This window comes from Globicephala melas, chromosome 14 (genome assembly GCF_963455315.2).
Source record: "Globicephala melas chromosome 14, mGloMel1.2, whole genome shotgun sequence".
NCBI classification, from domain to species: Eukaryota; Metazoa; Chordata; class Mammalia; order Artiodactyla; family Delphinidae; genus Globicephala; species Globicephala melas.
In genome coordinates, this window is record NC_083327.1 from 28,957,791 (window position 1) to 28,977,153 (window position 19,363).

Below are 19,363 nucleotides of genomic sequence, written 5' to 3' on the forward strand. Positions count from 1 at the left end.
CAAAGTGTTCCTGTGGACCCAGCCTCGATGGAGAGGTTCTGGAACCTCTCAAAAACAAGGTAAAAGCTCAAAGGCCCACTTACTCCACCTGTTTCCATATTTTAGTAGGAGAATAGTTTGGTTATAAATATTGACTTGGCAAAATAAAATAAACCTTTCAATTAACTGAGATGGATGATGAGAAGATGACAGGAGTCTTCCTGTCATCCTCCAGAAGTCCCTTCCACCCACTGGTGCTTAGAAGACAATAAGCACAGAGTTGAAATTCAGATTATGTGTTAAATCCATAGCCTGGCTGTACAGATACTGTTCTCTACTTTCATGTGGATGTCGGCAAGAATTGGGGACAAGTATAAATCATTATCAAATAATACTGAATCGTTGAAGTAATAAAATATGAAATGGTGAAAAAGTGATGGTTTCAATAAACACTTACATAAGTATCCTTCTATTTTCTGTCTTTCATGTAATAAATACATGAGTGTATACCATATATGTGCACTTAACTGGTTTACGGATGTACGCCAAGTGCCTATAATAACACCTGCTATCGTGATAGGCACTCATAAATATTAGTTGGATTTGCTGAATAATTTGTTTAATGAATTATGTATCCTCTGTAGAAAAACAATTACAATACAAAGTAGAAAGCAATAAAGGGCATTAGAGAGAAAGTATTACGGAGATTCAAAGGAAAGTGAGATTATTCAAGATTGGGGACACATGGATAAGCATACGTTGCTTGGAATGAAGGATAACATTGTTCACATAAAAATAAAGAAAATGTAAATGAAGACAACAAACATATATTTAGAGATTATTATAGTCCATGGTCTGGGTAGGTGCAGCATCTAAGTCAGTACTGACTGAGAGCTCTGCTGCTGTCCACTGCAGCAGCCACTAACTACCTGTAATCAGTGAGCACTTGATATGTAACTAGTGTGACAGAGAAGTTGAATTTGTCATTTTATATTCATTAACTTAAATTGTCACACACAGCTAGTGTGTATGGACAGCAGAGACCTAAGCAGATTTTCACAGAAATCCTATAAGGTAGGGGCTGTTTTACAAACGTGCAACTGAAGCTTAGAAAAGGTTAAGTAACTTCCCAGGACTGCACTGTTGGTAAGTAGAGGAGGGATGATTTGATCTCAGGTTTATTGACCCTAGAGCCCCCGTTTTTATACTACGCTGCAACAGGAAGAACTCTCAAACACTTCCTTAAGAAGCAGAGGAAAAAAGCACAACTTGCTATTGGGGATTTGTCTACTATTGCCCCAAATCCTGACTGCTCCCATGTATGATGCTCCTACATGAAGCTCTCTGATTCCATCTCTAGCTGTGATCTATTTACTACTAACTTCTGAAACCACCTTTTCCATCCCTCTAAATAAGGGGGTTTTGTTTGTTTTTTTCTTTTCCTGTACTCTGCCACTCCATCTCTTTGTCTACTGTAACCGGCACTGACCATTTCTGACTTCTGATCTTAACAACTGCTTTCACTCCTTGAATTTAACCCTTTTCTAATCATCACATAACTGCAGCTTATTCAGTCCTCAGATCTGGCTCTACTGTCCTGGCCATGCTCTGGTCTGAACCCTCAACTGGTTTTGACAGGAAAATATAAAAAAACGGTAAAAAAAGACTTGGAGATTTCTTGGTAATTAGTAGTCCATTTGACTAAAGTAAAGGAGAACCACAAGAAAAAGTTGCAGAAATAGGTAAAGCCAGACTGTGGATAACTTCGAAAACCATGAAAAGGAATTAGACATTTTCTCTGGGTCTATTAGGATGTCATTAAAGGTGTTAAAATACAGAATGACATAAGCAGAATTGCTCTCCAAGAAGGTAAATGTGGCAAGAGAATATGAGATGAGCAAAAGCACAAATGAAAAAATAAATAGGACTTCATTAAAATTTTTAAAATTTATGCTGCAAAGGACGTTAAGAAAGTGAAAAGATAATCCACAGAATGGGAGAAAATATTTGTGAATTATATATCTGATGAGGGACTTGTATTTAAATATATTAAGAATTCTTATAATTCAGTAACAAAAAGATAAATAACCCAATTTAAAAATGGGCAAAGGGTCCAAATAGATATTTCTCCAAAGAAGACATAATGATCAATAAGCACATGAAAAGCATGTGATCAGCATCACTAGCCACCAAGGAAATGCAAATCAAAATCATAATGAAATACCTACTACCTCACATCCACTAAGATCACTCAATCATAAAGACACTTAGCAACCAGTGTTGGTGAGGATGTGGAGAAACTGCAATTCTTATATACTGGAAGCGGGAATGTAAAATGGTGCAACGGGGGCTTCCCTGGTGGCGCAGTGGTTGAGAGTCCGTCTGCCGATGCAGGGGACACGGGTTCGTGCCCCGGTCCGGGAAGATCCCACATGCCGCGGAGTGGCTGGGCCCGTGAGCCATGGCCGCTGAGCCTGCGCGTCCGGAGGCTGTGCTCCACAACGGGAGAGGCCACAACAGTGAGAGGCCTGCGTACCGCAAAAAAAAAAAAAAAAAAAAAAAAAAAAATGGTGCAACGGAAACAGTTTGGCATTTCCTTAAAAGTTTAAACAGAGTTATCACATGACCCAGCAATTCTACTCCTAAGTATATACCCAAGAGAAATAAAAACATGTCCACTCAAAAACTTGTACACAAATGTTCACAGCAACATCATTCATTAACAGCCAAAAAGTGCAAACAACCCAATGTTCATCAACTGATGAATGGATAAATAAAATGTGGTATATTCATACAGTGGATTATTTGGTAATAAAAAGAAACTACTGACACATGCTTTAATATGAATAAACCTTGAAATTATTATTCTAAATGAAAGAAACTAGTCACAAGAAATGATGTGTTTTATGATTCCATTTATACAAAAGGTAGGTGCAGAATAGGCAAATCTATAGAGACAGAAAGTAGATTAGTGATTGCTAGGGAAGAGGGGTTGGGGAAATTGGGAGTGACAGCTAATAGGTACAGGGTTTCTTTTGGAAGTGACAAACTGTTCTAAAATTGTGGCAAAGGTTGCACAACTTTGTGAATGTGCTAAAACCATTAATTATATGGTATGTGAACTTTATCTTAATAAAGCTGGTCAAAAAGTGAATTGTATAAGTGATATACCTCAAAAAAGCCAATTAAAAAAAAAAAGGTGGTTTGAAAAGGGAAGGCACTGGAGGCAGGGAGATTAGGCAAGCATTAATAATGGTCTAAAAATGGAGGAAAGGGTAGTGAGAATAAAGAAGGGATAATAAAAGAGAGCCTCCAAAGACATTAAAAAAAATTCTCTCACTCAACTAGATATATAGAAAAAGGAAGGACATACATACATGTCACATTTCTACCTTTAAAAAATTACTTTTCTTTTTCTACAACAGCTCATTACCGTCTTAGTAACACAGAATCACAATTTCCAATAGTTCTATAATTGTTGAGGCAATGTTCATGTTCTCTACAATCCTGACTTTATTTTTACAACAAAGAACCTGATTCATTTACCCAACAATCTGAAACCTTTTAAGGAGTTGCACTTGAGCACGTACAGTATCAAAAACAGGTAATCATCCCTTCTGAATTATTTCTTAGTCTCCACATTTAACATCTTAGACAAGTTTTCAGCTGCCTTTAGACTTCTTTGAAACTAGGCTCTTGTTTAATGTAAAATAGGATGTCAGTTGATCAATATCCATTTGGCTTAAATTCATAAGTCCACAACCCCCCTTAAGTGGTAGAACAAACAGGTACAAGGCCTGAAGATTTATTGTTTCTTTTTAAATGCCGAATGATATTTGCAGATGCCAAAGGCATTTTGAAATCACTCCACCCCTACTTCAGTACAAATGAAAAAGGGGGATGGGGAGGAGAGAGAATCTCATGAGGCCTTGTATGTCAAGTTTTTGCCCAGAGCTAATTTTCATAGCTGTGTTATAAAACCCTGAAAATGGAGGTTTATAATGGAAATGCTGACAGACCCTTAACTATAGCAGCATGAATGGATATAATTAAAGAAAAGCTTTTGGCTACACCTAACTCCACAAATTAAAGACTGCCATTTTTATATTAACCTCAAATAACAGCCAAGTGAGAACTAGAAATGTGATTTCAGAAAGGGAATGTGAAATGTTAAAGATGACTGCTCAAACTATTTGACTTTCGGAGTTTTAAACACAGAGGCATTTAGTTAACATAACCAAGTCAGTATTTTCATAATGTTACCTAATCAGCGATAAAGAATGCTCTGGTGAGCCAGCAGCTCCAGTTAGCAGAAAGTGGCATATGAAGTTATTATTTCTTAACAGCCTAGAGGGAGCCGCTTCTCCCTTTAATCAGTGATCTTAGATCCTTCCTACTTATAATTTCTCTGTCATACAGTTATAAAACTATTACCTAGTTCAACACACACAGGCACACATCCTGCACACACATTTATGCAGGGACCGGTACCTTATTCCCACCTGAATTACAAAACAGAAGAGATTGTTAAGGTAAAGTATTTCATTCTTTCCCTTGTCAGGGATGCAGCCAGGAATAAATATCATCAATCTATGTAACCCATCTTCCCTATCTAAGCCAAAATTCAAAGAATTTAGCTCTGTTCTTAACGTAAAAGGAAAAACAAACCCTATGCTTTAATTTTTAACAACTATTCAAATTATTTTTAAACTTTCTAATAGTATTAGTAGAAAAAATATTATAGGATACCTAAAAGATGCCTATGAAAAGATCTTCAGTGAAGTTTCAGATTTTGGGTTAAGAAATTAGGAACACATCTCTATGATCAAATACCTAGAGGACTTTTCTTGTGTTTCCCCTCCCTGCCTCCCTTCCTTCTTTCTTTCTTTTTAAGGTAAACAATTCTGAATGATCTCTGGGGCCCCTTTTCCCCCAAAGAGCCCAAACTAAAAGCAAGACTGTCTTGACAATATCTGCCTTGGAAGGAAGTACTGAAGACTGATATAATAAAATAAAACTATGCAAGTCACAGTCCCTCTTACTATATACCGCAATCAGTCTCATTGAAGGACTGTGTGCAAATTACTATGCAAGCTTCAGAAATTTAAAAGATGGCAGTGCCTAAACCATGACAGCATTAATAATGACCTGCACATTACTACACCATTCTTATTCACACATTGATCTCATACTGCTCGATAACCTTGGCAACAGAAGTTCTACATGATTTCACATTCTCTTACAGCAATTGTTTTTGATCATAGTTGACCAGTATAAAGCAAAACCAAAAATAAACATCTGTACAAGGAATTAAATGTTACCAACATAAATGGTTGTGTCCTTTTTTTCACTGGTTAGTCCTGAAGAACAACAACATACTCCTTGCCCCCTGGTCAAGATGATACCAAATTACAATCTCAAACCAGATCTCGTTTAAAAGAAATTATTAATACAAATGTAAAGTTACTCTCACCTTATATAATTGAGAGCTGTCATTATGCCTCTTGATTCTGACCTCTGTACTTCTGAATACATGGATTAACAGAGATGCATTATAGTTTACAAGGTACTTGGCAAGCAATATTTCCGCAACACTCCTGAGATGCTCTAATGCTAAAAACTTCTACTAAATTGAATTTAAATGGCAAAAATTTGATTTTTTACCAGAAGTGAAATTTAGATGGTTGAAGTGGTGCTAATAATAAATCAAAGATAAATTACTATTATAAATAAAATGTGATTTACTTGTCTCCACGCCTCTTTGTGATTTATTTTTCCAACTAATGACTCCTTAAAAAAATATGTAACTTGCAAAATTATAAAAACAAAGTAATCAAAAGCCCCAATAAGAAATTACCCTTTTTTTTTTCGCAGCAAAAATAAAAGGTAAAAGCACTCAGAAGTATACATGAGTAGTGGTAATACTTTCAGGTTTGTCAACAGATTTCATTCATCTAATTACTTCCTAATTTATAAAAACTGTAGTGGTATGGTTAGTGTCTGTTTAGTCATTTGTAAACTATTATAAAGACAGTGTAAGAAGGCAGCTATGGTATAGGGGTTAGAGTCTGAGGGGTGATTCTGAAACAACTGTGTTATTTTAGGTAAATTACAAAAAGTAAAAAGTCTCCATGTTTCCATTTCTTCATCTATAAACAGGGATGACAGGATTGGTAAAGAAATACATGAGATAGTATTTATAAACTGTACATCTTTTAAGAATACAAGAATTATTCTTGTGTTTCTAGTTACTACTTTTGAAGAATGACCAAAAAAGTTCCAGTTAAGAGCTTGAAGACAAAAAGTCAGTAAATAAAGAAAAAGTAATTTCCTATTTATTACTTTCACTGTATTTCCATTTTTAAAGCCTCTCCAACCTTCAAAATAAATCTCCTTCTCCTATTACCAAGTTTACATTAACATTTTTAACAAACTTCTGTGTTTATCTTGGAATGCATATTTTCTAAATATACTCCATACACTAATCTAAAAATGAGAAAGGAGGCTTTCTCATACACGATCAGGGAGACTGAAATCGGTGCAAATTTTTTTAAATTAAATGGGACAATTAAACGGGACTGGAATATCCACCCACATTTAAAATGCACATACACAAATTCACTCTTAGGAATTAATCTACAGATATACCTTCACAAGTACACAGAGAATACATATATAAAGATGTTAAAACTGTGTTTATAATAACAAAACGGTAAATAATATAAATTTCCATTATTTGGGGATAGGCTAAATAAAGTTTGGTGCATCCATATAATAAAACACTAAGTAGCCATTAAAAACAACTAGATAGGTCTCCATATACTAACATGAAAAGCTGTCTAGGAAATATTAAGTGAAAAAATGAAGTTGCAGAACAAAGATCATTTCTTTTGTGTTTTAAGCCTATGAATGGGAAGAAGTCTGGAAGGTTCTATAACAAACCATTTTAATCTATGGAGTAGAAACAGAGCATCACTGAGGTTGGACCGGAAAATTCTTTGTTGCGTGGGCTGTCCTGTACATTGTAGGCTATTTATGTAGCAGTGTCCTTGACCTCCACCCACTAGATGCTGGGTAGCACCCCTCATACATGTGGCAATCAAAAACTTCTCCAGACACTGCTCAATGTCCCCTGGGGGAAAAACTCACCCCTAGGTGAGAACCATTGAACTAGAGAATAAAGGAGTGAAGTTGGGGAGAGGAACTTTTACTTGTCACCTTATACCTCATTTTTTTTTTCTTTTACCATTTTTACCAACACAACATACTACATTTGCAATTCAAAGAAAAATTTCAGGGACTTCCCTGGTAGCACAGTCGTTAAGAATCCACCTGCCAATGCAGGGGACACGGGTTCCAGCCCTGGTCTGGGAAGATCCCACATGCCACAGAGCAACTTAGCCTGTGTGCCACAACTACTGAGCCTGCACTCTAGATCCCATGAGCCACAACTACTGAGCCCGCATGCCACAACTACTGAAGCCTGCACGCCTAGAGCCTGTGCTGTGCAACAAGAGAAGCCACTGCAATGAGAAGCCTGATGACCGCAGTGAAGAGTAGCCCCTAATCTCTGCCACTAAAGTCCATGCGCAGCAACGAAGACCCAACACAGCCATAAATAAATAAATAAATAAATAAATGTTCCTTAAAATTAAAAAAAAGAAAAATTTCACAACAAAAGAAGATTCCTCCACACTGCCCCACTGCTCTCCAAACTACTGGATTGGACCTAAAGTTCGTTCAGGTTTTCTGAACAAACTTTTTGGCTAGCCCAATACTTTGAAGAACCTCAAAAAAAAAAATAGGTTCCTCCAAATTTCTAACTAAAAAATTAAATAGTATTTGTAAGATATGAATCTTTGTTTAAAAAAAACATATATAAGAAACAATACAATTGTTAAGACAAATAAAAAAGACTTGTCTATCTTTAATGGAAAAGGTAGAAAGATATATGGATTCTGCCACTTGGTTCCATGACTGCATATTCCCAAGATGCCAAAACTCTCACATCATTTTCTACTCCTTTGCCCAGACTGCAGCACTATCACCAGGATGGTTTAGACCAGCTCCCTCCTCTTCCTTCTTGTTTTGTATATTCAGACAAATATAAACAAACAAACCAAAAATGGTACCAGAAATATGGAAATTCCTAATTCTGCCCCAGAAGCACAGGAAATTCCTAATTCTGCCCCAGAAGCACTACTTACCACTTATTTAAAAATTGAACAAACAAAATGAATTTGGCACTTGGAAAAGTATATCATCTGCTAATAAACTCTACTAGACTAAGAAAGAACAAATGTACTTCGTGGAGAAGATCCAGAATCAGTAAAAGCTTCTTCTAATGAAGTTGGCTATTCATTTACTTATCCATTTATCTAGCCATCCACCTAAAAATTTGATACAGCTTACATTGGGGGATAAGGGGAATGATTATCTGATCAAGAACTAGAGTACATAAATATAAAAACTACACAAAATCTAAAGAGTGAAAACCCGTGGATTAATCTGTATGAACACACAGCCCAACATAAATTAAGAAAATTAGTAATGAATTAGTAATTAGTAATGAATTAGTAATAAATTAGTAATGAAACTCATAATGAATAAATGTCCAAAATTCGGAAATTTCATCAAGTTTACTATCTTTGAAAAACAGATGCCACTTTTGTAATGTGCAGCTAAGAAGAGGGATGCAGTCTCTTCGTTAACTTCAGACATGATATTAAATAAAATCATATTTTTATACCTAACTTTTACACAACTTTTTAGTGACAGTAACTAACTGCACTGAGCGGTAGTATCTAACTTCTCAAGAACATGTATTTAAAGGTGAAACTGTTATGTAGAAAGGGCCTTATAGGCAATAAATGTCATAATTACTGTTCTTATCCATTATTGTTTGGGTCGGAGGGTATCCGCACATTTGCATAATTTAAGTGGATCTGAGAACAGTAAGTTTTGTATAGATGATTGGTGTTATAAATAGAACAATCCTATCTTGTCTTTAATAAATTTATTTATTTATTTTTGGCTGTGTTGGGGCTTCATTGCTGTGTGCGGGCTTTCTCTAGTTGTGAGTGGGAGCTACTCTTTGTTGTGGTGCGCAGGCTGATTCTCATTACGGCAGCCTCTCTTGTTGCGGAGCTAGGTGTGTGGGCTTCAGTAGTTGTGGCACGTGGGCTCAGCAGTTGTGGCGTGCAGGCTCAGTAGTTGTGGTGCACAGGCTTAGTTGCTCCACGGCATGTGGGATCTTCCCAGACCAGGGCTCGAACCCGTGTCCCCTGCATTGGCAGGCGGATTCTTAACCACTGTGCCACCAAGGAAGCACCGAACACTCCTATCTTAATCTTAGAATAAACTATTTCAGCTGGAAGTGTTGTACTGGCCAAAGAGCTCGTTTGGGATTTCCTGTAAGATCTTTTGGAAAAACCCAAACAAATTTTTTGGCCAACCAAATATTTCATGCATTTGAGGTTGCAACTCTGCAGCAAAATATTTAAAGAAACTTACTTTTTTTTAATGGTATAATGTGGCCAAAATCTCCTTACGCACACAAAACTGCATATGTTTCAATGAAAGCCACATCAGATTTGAGCTCATGGTCTTGCTTAGAATGTCTGAAATATCCCTCTGGATAATAATGCTCTTCTAGGAGAGGCAGAGAGGAAAGAAGGGGCCAAGAGGCATGGCTCTTGGACTACACCAGAGCTATGCTTGATTTAGTTTAGTTTTATGTGTTTGCACATAAGCTTTCTTTCAAAGAAGCACTGTTTGAAAACTACTGATTTATGTTACATTGCAGTAAAACTCCTTTAACTCCTCTCTTTACAACTGAATTTCATGAGTATGTCAAAAGGGAAACTTTAATACAGAATCAACACAGGTGATGATATAAAGCAAATCAATAAATCAGAACGTTACTGGAAAACATACCTGATTCTGGCCAGAACAGCTTGTAGAAAGCTCAACACTGTCCTAAGTTCAGATTCTTGACAAGCTCGTAGAAGCATACTAAAGCCATCATTAAGCAGTTTTTCATGGGAAGGATGCAAGCAATGGCTAGTCTCAAACACTTCTTGAACACCATCAATATATATGGAAAGAAGTGACCAGAGAGTCTGTTTTTGTCCCATTTCATCATTCTTAGATACCAAGAACTCCTTTGCTTTCTCCCGGAAAGCACCTGAAAATATCTCAGCCAAAACACTGATGTCCAGGTTTTTCTGGGTGTACATCAAGAGGAAGGCCATCTGACCCTTCCAAATGAGAGGAGATGTTATAAAGGCAGGCTTGAGGAAATTTAGGAGGCCTAAAACATGACTTGCTACATCTTCCACCTCTGCCACACATGCTAACAGTAGAAAAAGGCTGAAAAAGTTTTGCAGACCAACTTCAGTTAGTTCTTCCATTCTTTTTTGATGGAATTTAGAATATATCCTGTAAAACAAAAAGCTGAATTAATAAAATTGTTTCATTCACAAAAATGCATCTTTCAAAATAACATTTCACTCAATACTCATGACAGTCTCATTACTTTAAATTGTTATCTATTTCTACATTATGGTGCTATTGTGTCACTTTCCTTGCTTAGAAAACAACCTCACAGAACACCACTGCCCCCACTTACCTTCACATTTCTCAAGGATGCAGCAAGCATCTATAAGTGAATCAAAGGATTCAGTGGCTTTCCCCAAAGGACAGTAAAAATGTTCTTTTCATATAGTACATGGCTTTTCCTTTTATTTTAGTCCCCCCATTACCTTTCTTTTTAAATTCTTATTGACAAATAAAAAAGAGTACATAATCCTTTTAAGTACAACTTGTTGCACTTTATAGAAATCTTAACAGGGCAATTTTATGTAACAATTTTCCTTAAACCCTTTCTCCATCTACCCTTCACGAAGACTTGGCTCTTGCTGTACTTATATGTTAAGACATAATTTAAAGCTCCGGAAAAATTATTTTTACCTACTTACAAAGAAAAATTGTTAGTGCTCAAATATCCAAGACTAGCCATTTAAAAAGCTGCTGTCAATACTATTTAATACAATTTAAAAGTTGATGTACTTTTCTTTCATCAATTAAGGGATTAGAATTGAAAACCATTTTGAATCTTACTTATGGATTGTTAAATTTCTTTGTAACTTCTATAATTGGTTTATTCAAGATAGAAATGATTAATGCTTATGAGAGGTTAAATGTTTATCTATAAACAATGAAGCTGATAAGCTCTTGAAAGTAAAGATCTGCTTAATTATCTTTATATCCTCCATCTTGCCCATGATAGCGCTTGGTAGAGAGAGACTTGTTACTGAATTCCAATTTCTTTTGGCAATAAAGTTCTGAGTATTATGTCTTCCATAAAATGATTTAAGATTCAAAAACAAACTGGCAAACAGAACAAAATAAAAAAACTACTGTTTGAGCTACCTAATTACTTGGAGGTTTAACAAAGACACTACCATTAAATATATATATATATATATTCTAAATAAAAAATCCAAACTGTATCACCATAACCTTGCAAGAATTATTCATTGTGTGAATCAAACAGGAATTTCATGTAGTGATTCTTGAGAAGTCTCTACCTAAATTAAAAAGTATTCTGCTGTGAGAGCTTCCACCACATAAGCTGAGCAAGTGGTAGAGGGCAGTCTACTGCACAGAGGGCTAGAAAAGGGGCTAATAGGCAAAAGAAGTAGTACAAGGTTAGACAATTAAGAATATGGAGGTTCTCTAAAAAACTACAAATACAACTACCATATGACCCAGCAATTCCACTACTGGGCATATACCCTGAGAAAGCCATAATTCAAAAAGAGTCATGTACCAAAATGTTCATTGCAACTCTATTTACAATAGCCCGGAGATGGAAACAACCTAAGTGTCCATCATCGGATGAATGGATAAAGAAGATGTGGCACATATATACAATGGAATATTACTCAGCCATAAAAGGAAACGAAATTGATCTATTTGTAATGAGGTGGATAGACCTAGAGTCTGTCCTACAGAATGAAGTAAGTCAGAAAGAGAGAGACAAATACCGTATGCTAACACAAATATATGGAATTTAAGAAAAAAAAATGTCGAGAAGAACCTAGGGGTAAGACAGGAATAAAGACTCAGACCTACTAGAGAATGCACTTGAGGATATGCGGAGGGGTAAGGGTAAGCTGTGACAAAGCGAGAGAGAGGCATGGACATATATACACTACCAAACGTAAGGTAGATAGCTAGTGGGAAGCAGCTGCATAGCACAGGGAGATTAGCTCGGTGCTTTGTGACCGCCTGGAGGAGTGGGATGGGGAGGGTGGGAGGGAGGGAGATGCAAGAGGGAAGAGATATGGGAACATATGTATATGTATAACTGAGTCACTTTGTTATGAAGCAGAAACTAACACACCATTGTAAAGCAATTATACTCCAATAAAGATGTTAAAAAAAATCACACCCATTTAACAAGCAAAACTTTCAAAAAAGAATAGACAAATGTGATCAAAAGTTTATTTTACCACACCAGAAATGAAAATGGCATACTCCTCAAATGAGAACATCAGAGTTATTTGGTTCTATTATATTCTGGTTAGTTTTCATGCAAGAAAGCAGGGCTTGTGGGACTGGTGGGCTCCAAGAACACGAAGTTTTATAGACTGAATCTACCACCTGCCAATGTATGATTTGGAAATGTTTCTTATTTCTATAATTTTTAATAAAATACATGCAAAGAATTACATAAAACATTACAATTAATTTTGACAAGAAAAATAACAGTTTTCTTATATCCCTGCATTTAATATGTGGAATTTCAAACTTTAGGACTGATGAGATAAATAAGAAGCTAAAATCCTCCCCAAGTTATGTATACTAGGTTTGTTCCTTACTGTAACAAATTGGCAAGATCAAAATGCTCCATAATTTGCTGTCCTACATTAACGAATACATTTAAAATGTAAACCATAAAGACAAACAAGCACAAGTTAACTTAAAAAATACAAACAGTAAAACTTCTCCAAAGATATAAGTGAACATTCATGACAAAGAAAGATATGGCACATACCTTCCTTTGACTTGTTTCCAAGGATGAGGGCCATTGTTCTTCATTGCTTTCTTAAGAACTTTTGCCAAAATGCAAAGGAAAAAAGTGTAACTACTGCTGGATTTATACAGGTCATGATCTTGTTTATCACAACAGCAGGTCTTCACCATTTCTAGCATAGACAAGGGTGACTTAATGACATATGTAAGGCCTTTCAAAGGAAGCCTAGAAATACTGAAAGAACTATTCTAAAAGCAAAAGACAGAAAACAAGTATTAAGTCTCTGAATAAATAAAAATGGAAAGCTGTAAATCCCAATTAGCTCACTAGAAGTTTGACTCTTCTTAATCATAAAAATTACACAGCCATTACCGCATATTCCCCTAAAATAAAAATTCCATTCAAGCACAGAACACCAAGGGGTATTCAAATTCCTGGATTATCCTCAAAATGCCTTTTTAACCGTTAGTTTTTTCAACTTTGGATAGCAACAAGATCCATACATTGCATTTGGTTGACATGCCTCTTAAATCTCTTTTATTCTATAAATTTCCCAATGTTTTTGTCACAACATTTATCAGGTAATTTATTGTGTGGTATTTCCTAGAATCTGGATTTAGCTGCTTGTATCTTCCTAGACTCATTAATATATTCTTTCATCCTCTATCTTTTCTGTAAAGTGGTAGCTGTACCTAGCAGACTGGTCAGATTCAGGTCAAGTTTTCTGGTGAGAATCTTTCATTGGTAGTACTGAGTACTTCCTATTTCAGTTAGCAAAGAGGCACATACGTTCTCACCGTCTTTCTTTTTGTGATGTTGAGACTGATCGTGCTGTCAGCCTGATCTATCCATTTCAGTGATCCCTGCAGTTTGAGCAGCCATGGATGATCATCATCCAGATGGCTTATTTCATCGGAGGTATGGAACAGAGATTTTTTTTTTTTTTTTTTGCGGTACGCGGGCCTCTCACTGCCGTGGCCTCTCCTGTTGCGGAGCACAGGCTCCGGACGCACAGGCTCAGCGGCCATGGCTCACGGGCCCAGCCGCTCCGCAGCATGTGGGATCTTCCCGGACCGGGGCACGAACCCGTGTCCCCTGCATCGGCAGGCGGACTCTCAACCACTGCGCCACCAGGGAAGCCCTGGAACAGAGATTTTTTTATCATTCCTTCTAAACTACCTCATCAGAAATCTGGTACTCTAAAATATAGTTTATATTTTCATTTATTTACAGTTTCCAGAATAACAACTTTTCTAAAAGTACCATAAACTCAAGGATTTAAACTTCCCTATGCCCAAATTTACCCAGTGTTGGGCAATGGGAGCTCCTTAAAGTTGGCTCCTGTGCCCTTCTGACATGACTCCAGCTTACTTTGATACCTTCCTTGCTTTCAGGTATGACAAGATACTCTAGACTCATCTTGTATACATTCGGCCTGAGAATCAGAATTGGTCATTTCTCCCACCAGCCTGACAATGTGCTTCAGAGAAAGGTATTTTTCCCATTTTTAATATGCTCAATATGTACAAACCCAAACTTGTAATTTACTTGTAAATCCTCCATATCTATTTTCCACCTTGACTGAGGGGTTCACTTTGTATTTACCCAGAGAACCAAATGTTCCAAATCTTCTCTTCTCTCCACACACAAGTAACTCAGTCTTTTAAATGTACCTTTAAAATTTTATCTTCCAAGTTTGTCCTCTCCTTTTAAAATCCACTATCCCTATTTTAGTTCTCACTCACTGCATTATTTGCTTCTACTACTACACTGGACTACTAACTCATCTGTACCCAATTCCTTTATACTACTTTCAGAAAAAACTTTCTCAAACACATACCTAATGTGTCACATCCTTGCTTTCCAATGTCTCCTGAATAAATCATAACTCAACAATTATCTTTAACCCTTCATAATCCAGCCCCAGACTAACTTCTCTACCTTCCTTATCTCCCGTATCTCTCCATAATCACCTCAGACCCATCATTCAGAACTATTTAACACAGTAGGAATAAATCATGTTTTTCATGTCTCTTTACATTTGTCCACACTATTCCTTTTGCTTGGATACTCATTTTCTTATGTACTTGGAAAATTCTACTCATTTCCCAGGTCAACTTAAAAAATTATGACTTCATAAAGTCTTCTACAAGTCCGTAAACTGGATCAGATACTCCTTCCTTTAGCCTTCCACAGTATTATAACTTTTTTTCTACAATATTTGTGCTTCTGCCCACTAGCCTATAAGCTACTCAAATGCCAAGACTAGTTCTTATTCAAGATAGCACTAACTGTTCAATGTGTTGCAAGCAATCAATAGTTGTTAGAAAACACTTATAAAAGAAGATTTTTAAAAAATATCTTTCTGGCACAATTTGGGCTACTTTGCTTAATCTCACTCTTAAGAGAAAAGGGGCCCTGGTCTGATTCCGTCCTGCGCAACTGTTCCTTGGAACGTAGTCTTTTATCTCCGTCCATTTTCTCTCCCACCGAAGTGCGTGCCACCAACCCATGGAAGATTCGATGGACATGGACATGAGGCCCCTGAGGCCCCAGAACTATCTTTTCAGTTGTGAACTAACGGCCGACAAAGATTATCACTTTAAGGTGGATAATGATGAAAATGAGCACCAGTTATCTTTAAGAACGGTCAGTTTAGGGGCTGGCGCAAAGGATGAATTGAACATTGTGGAAGCAGAGGCGATGAATTATGAAGGCAGTCCAGTTAAAGTAACACTGGCAACTTTGAAAATGTCTGTGCAGCCAACGGTTTCCCTTGGGGGCTTTGAAATAACACCACCTGTGGTCTTACGGTTGAAGTGTGGTTCAGGGCCTGTGCATATTAGTGGACAGCACTTAATAGCTGTGGAGGAAGATGCAGAGGAGGAGGATGTGACACTCCTAAGTATATCTGGAAAGCGTTCTGCCCCTGGAAGTGGTAGCAAGTTTCCACGGAAAAAAGTAAAACTTGCTGCTGATGAAGATGAAGATGATGATGACGACGATGATGATGAGGAAGCTGAAGAAAAAGCTCCAGTAAAGAAATCTGTACGAGATACTCCAGGCAAAAATGCACAGAAATCAAACCAGAATGGAAAAGACTCAAAACCATCAATACCAAGATCAAAAAGTGAAGAATCCTTCAAAAAACGGAAAAAAACTCCTAAAACACCGAAAGGACCTAGCTCTGTAGAAGACATTAAAGCAAAAATGCAAGCAAGTATAGAAAAAGGTGGTTCCCTTCCCAAAGTGGAAGCCAAATTCATCAATTATGTGAAGAATTGTTTCCAGATGACTGATCAGGAGGCTATTCAAGATCTCTGGCAGTGGAGGAAGTCTCTTTAAGAAAATAGTTTAAACAGTTTGTTAAAATCTTCCATCTTATTTCATTTCTGTAACAGTTGATATCTGGCTGTCCTTTTTATAATGCAGAGTGAGAACTTCCCCTACCGTGTCTGATAAATGTTGTCCAGGTTCCATTGCCAAGAATGTGTTGTCCAAAATGCCTGTTTAGTTTTTAAAGATGGAACTCCACCCTTTGCTTGGCTTTAAGTATGTATGGAATGTTATGATAGGACATAGTAGTAGTGGTGGTCAGACAAATGGAAATGGTGGGGAGACAAAAATATACATGTGAAATAAACTCAGTATTTTAATACAAAAAAGAGAAAAGGGACCTTACATGCTCCATTCCCTTATGCCAATGCTCTTTAGACAATGTGAAACATAAGTGTTTTTGAGCTAATCTTCTTTGAAAAATTAGTTTTAAGAAAAATCCATAATTATATATAATTAAGCCATGAAAATATTCCTCATATATCATGTACAAATTCTTCAAATTCCTGGAACAAATTCATACTCTATTTACTCACCAGGTTCTTACTGTAATATTCCCACAGAATGGTGACAACTGCAATGTTTGGCTCCCAGAAATCACAAAGGGTCAAACAACAGTGAAGATACATTCGTAACTGCTCTTCTAGTACACCATCCTAAAAAATAAACTGAAATTGTGAGGAGCTAAATGCGCTCTGGCAACACACATTATCAGTTGATATTGCACTGAATAACCTGCTCCTAAAAAGAATATAAATATATATCACCAAGTCATACCCATTCTCATCTTCAGACTAGAAGGTCTAAATCAGCATAAGGTATACTTCTAAAACTTTGCTTTAGAGATCATTAGTATATTCAGATAACTGAAATTACATAACTCACTTTGACTTTTTACTCAGTTATTTAACAATTACAATAGGTATTTAATAACTGAATGGTGTAGAACCCAGAGACTGAAAAAGAAACCTAAACCAGAATGAAATAGCATAAATGATCGAATAATTAAGATGTACACAAATCCAGAGGACTTGCTCATACTTAAGTATCAATATGAGGTCAAATTCTTTATGGGAATACAAGCGTTGTTCTTCTAAAAACCAGAGGATTGGCAGAGTACATAAATTTTAACCTTTTAGGAAGTGGCAACAGGAGAGAGTAGAAAAGAAGTGACACTTTAATCTTCTATGATGAAACAACCATGCATGTTTGTTAAAAAGTGACACATCACTGAATTCCAATCATTCAGCAATCATTTATTCAAAGCTTACTATATACCAGACACTATTCTAAGGTACTAGGCATAAAGCAATGAATAAGTCAGACATGGTACATGCACTAATAGAAGTTACACTTTCGTGGAGAATGGAAAAAGACGACACTGAAACAAACAAGATAAATGTAAACAATTAGAACCACCATGAGAAACAGAAAAAGCAGAGTAATGTGGTAGGGTAGCTGGTAGAGGATGTGGGTCATTATTTTACCAGGAATTAAGAATGGAAAGACCTTTCTGAGGGCTGGCATTTGGGCTAAATGACTGAATGAAAAACAGCCAACCACATAAAGAACTGAAAGTAAAGCATTCATCACAGAGAAAACACATGGAAAGTTCCTGAATTAGCAGTAAGCTTGATATTATAGGATTAAGTCAGAGATAGTCAGGAATCATACCTCATTTGAGGCTTTATAGTTTATAGTCAGAATTATGGTTTTTATTTTAATTATGTTGGGAAGCCTCTACAAGATTGTAAGCACAGGGGTGACATGAAATGATTGTTTAAAAAATAGTACATTGGATCATGTACATTGGATCATGCATCGAGAATGAGTATGAGAATGAATACAGTAGTATTCATTGACACTTCCAATGTAATAGAAAATCAGGCAGAGGTCAAGTACAAAGTAGAAATGCTGGGAAATTTGAAGGTGCTTGAGATATAGTATGCTTTAAAGCATGCTTTAAATAAATAACTGTTGAATGACTGGGATTCAGTGTTGTGTCACTTTTCAACAAACATGTATGGCTATTCCATCACAGAAGATGAGATTAAAATGTCTACTTTTTTCTACTTCCTTCTCCTCCTGTCAAAATGTTAGGAGGTGACTCTGTGAAACTGTAAGACTAAGATAAGTGGACAACTTTAGAGATATGTTTGGAAACAGAGACAATAGGATTTGTTGATGAGTTACATTAAGGTATGAAGGAAAGACAGCAATTAAGGAGAACTCTCATTTGGCTTAAGAAAATGGGTTGATGGAACCACTTCCTAAGATGGCAAAGACTAGGGGAGGAACACATGAGAAAGTGCACAGGGCAACCAAGTGGAAATATTAAGTAGACAACTGACATATGGGTCTATAGCTCAAGGGAAAAGTCAGAGCTATTGATATAAATTTGGATGTTACTTTCATATTGATGGCTTTTAGAGCTAAGAGACTAGATAAGATCAACCTAGGAAAGACGATGGAAAAGAGAAAAGGATCCAGAACTGAGAGCCCTTTGCTATTCCAAAATTTAGGTAGGAAGCAAAAGGAGGAGTCTATAAGCAAAACCCAATGGCCAATGAAGTAGGAAGGAAACCAGGCATCATGGAAACCAAGAGAAATATTTCAGAAAGGGAAGGGGGTCAACAGGGTTGAATGCTACTGAGAGGTTAAAATGAGAACAAAGAACTCTTAGATTTGACAATGTGGAAGTTATTGATGCCTTTGACAACAGTAGTTTCAGGTATGGCAGACACAGATGCTTAACTATGGCAGGTTGAGGAGATAATAGAAGGTGAGGAAGTAGTGATACTTAAGTGACGATATATAAAGTCCTTGAACAGGTGAGAAGAGAAAGGATCCAGTACACAGGGAAAGGAATTAGCCTTTGAGGGAAACAGTGACACTTCCAATATAACAGAAAAGCAGATTGAGAGGTTGTGTACAAAGCAGGCACATTGGGAGATTAGAAGGTTTAAACATAAAGGAGTTCTCAACTGACTGGTCCTATTTTCTCAA

The 19,363-nt window shown here is 36.7% G+C and overlaps 2 protein-coding genes across 4 annotated transcripts in view; one reads left to right on the forward strand and one right to left on the reverse strand.

The window, feature by feature from the left end:
* The window catches only part of MMS22L (MMS22 like, DNA repair protein), a 139,792-nt gene that overhangs the window by 74,711 nt on the left and 45,718 nt on the right, over positions 1-19,363 (reverse strand). The window contains exons 12-14 of the mRNA XM_030883001.2: positions 16,894-17,013; positions 13,043-13,269; positions 9,916-10,419 (exon numbers count right to left, since the gene is read on the reverse strand). Of these exons, the coding sequence (XP_030738861.1) occupies positions 9,916-10,419; positions 13,043-13,269; positions 16,894-17,013 (851 nt within the window). The remainder of the gene's footprint in view (positions 1-9,915; positions 10,420-13,042; positions 13,270-16,893; positions 17,014-19,363) is intronic.
* LOC115867018 (nucleophosmin-like) lies at positions 15,509-16,680 on the forward strand. 3 transcript variants are annotated; one of them, XM_060283575.1, is made up of 3 exons: positions 15,533-15,590; positions 15,885-16,062; positions 16,147-16,680. In XM_060283575.1, the coding sequence occupies exons 1-3, from the start codon at positions 15,533-15,535 to the stop codon at positions 16,364-16,366; spliced, it is 456 nt and encodes a 151-aa protein (XP_060139558.1). In that variant the 3' UTR covers positions 16,367-16,680. The 3 variants fall into 3 exon arrangements, with proteins under 3 accessions (XP_060139557.1, XP_060139556.1, XP_060139558.1); XM_060283574.1 differs by having other exon boundaries at positions 15,509-16,062; XM_060283573.1 differs by having other exon boundaries at positions 15,509-16,680.

Coding starts and splice junctions, on each gene's coding strand:
- LOC115867018 (XM_060283573.1), top strand. CDS start 15,533: ATGGAAGATTCGATGGACATGGACATGAGGCCCCTGAGGCCCCAGAAC.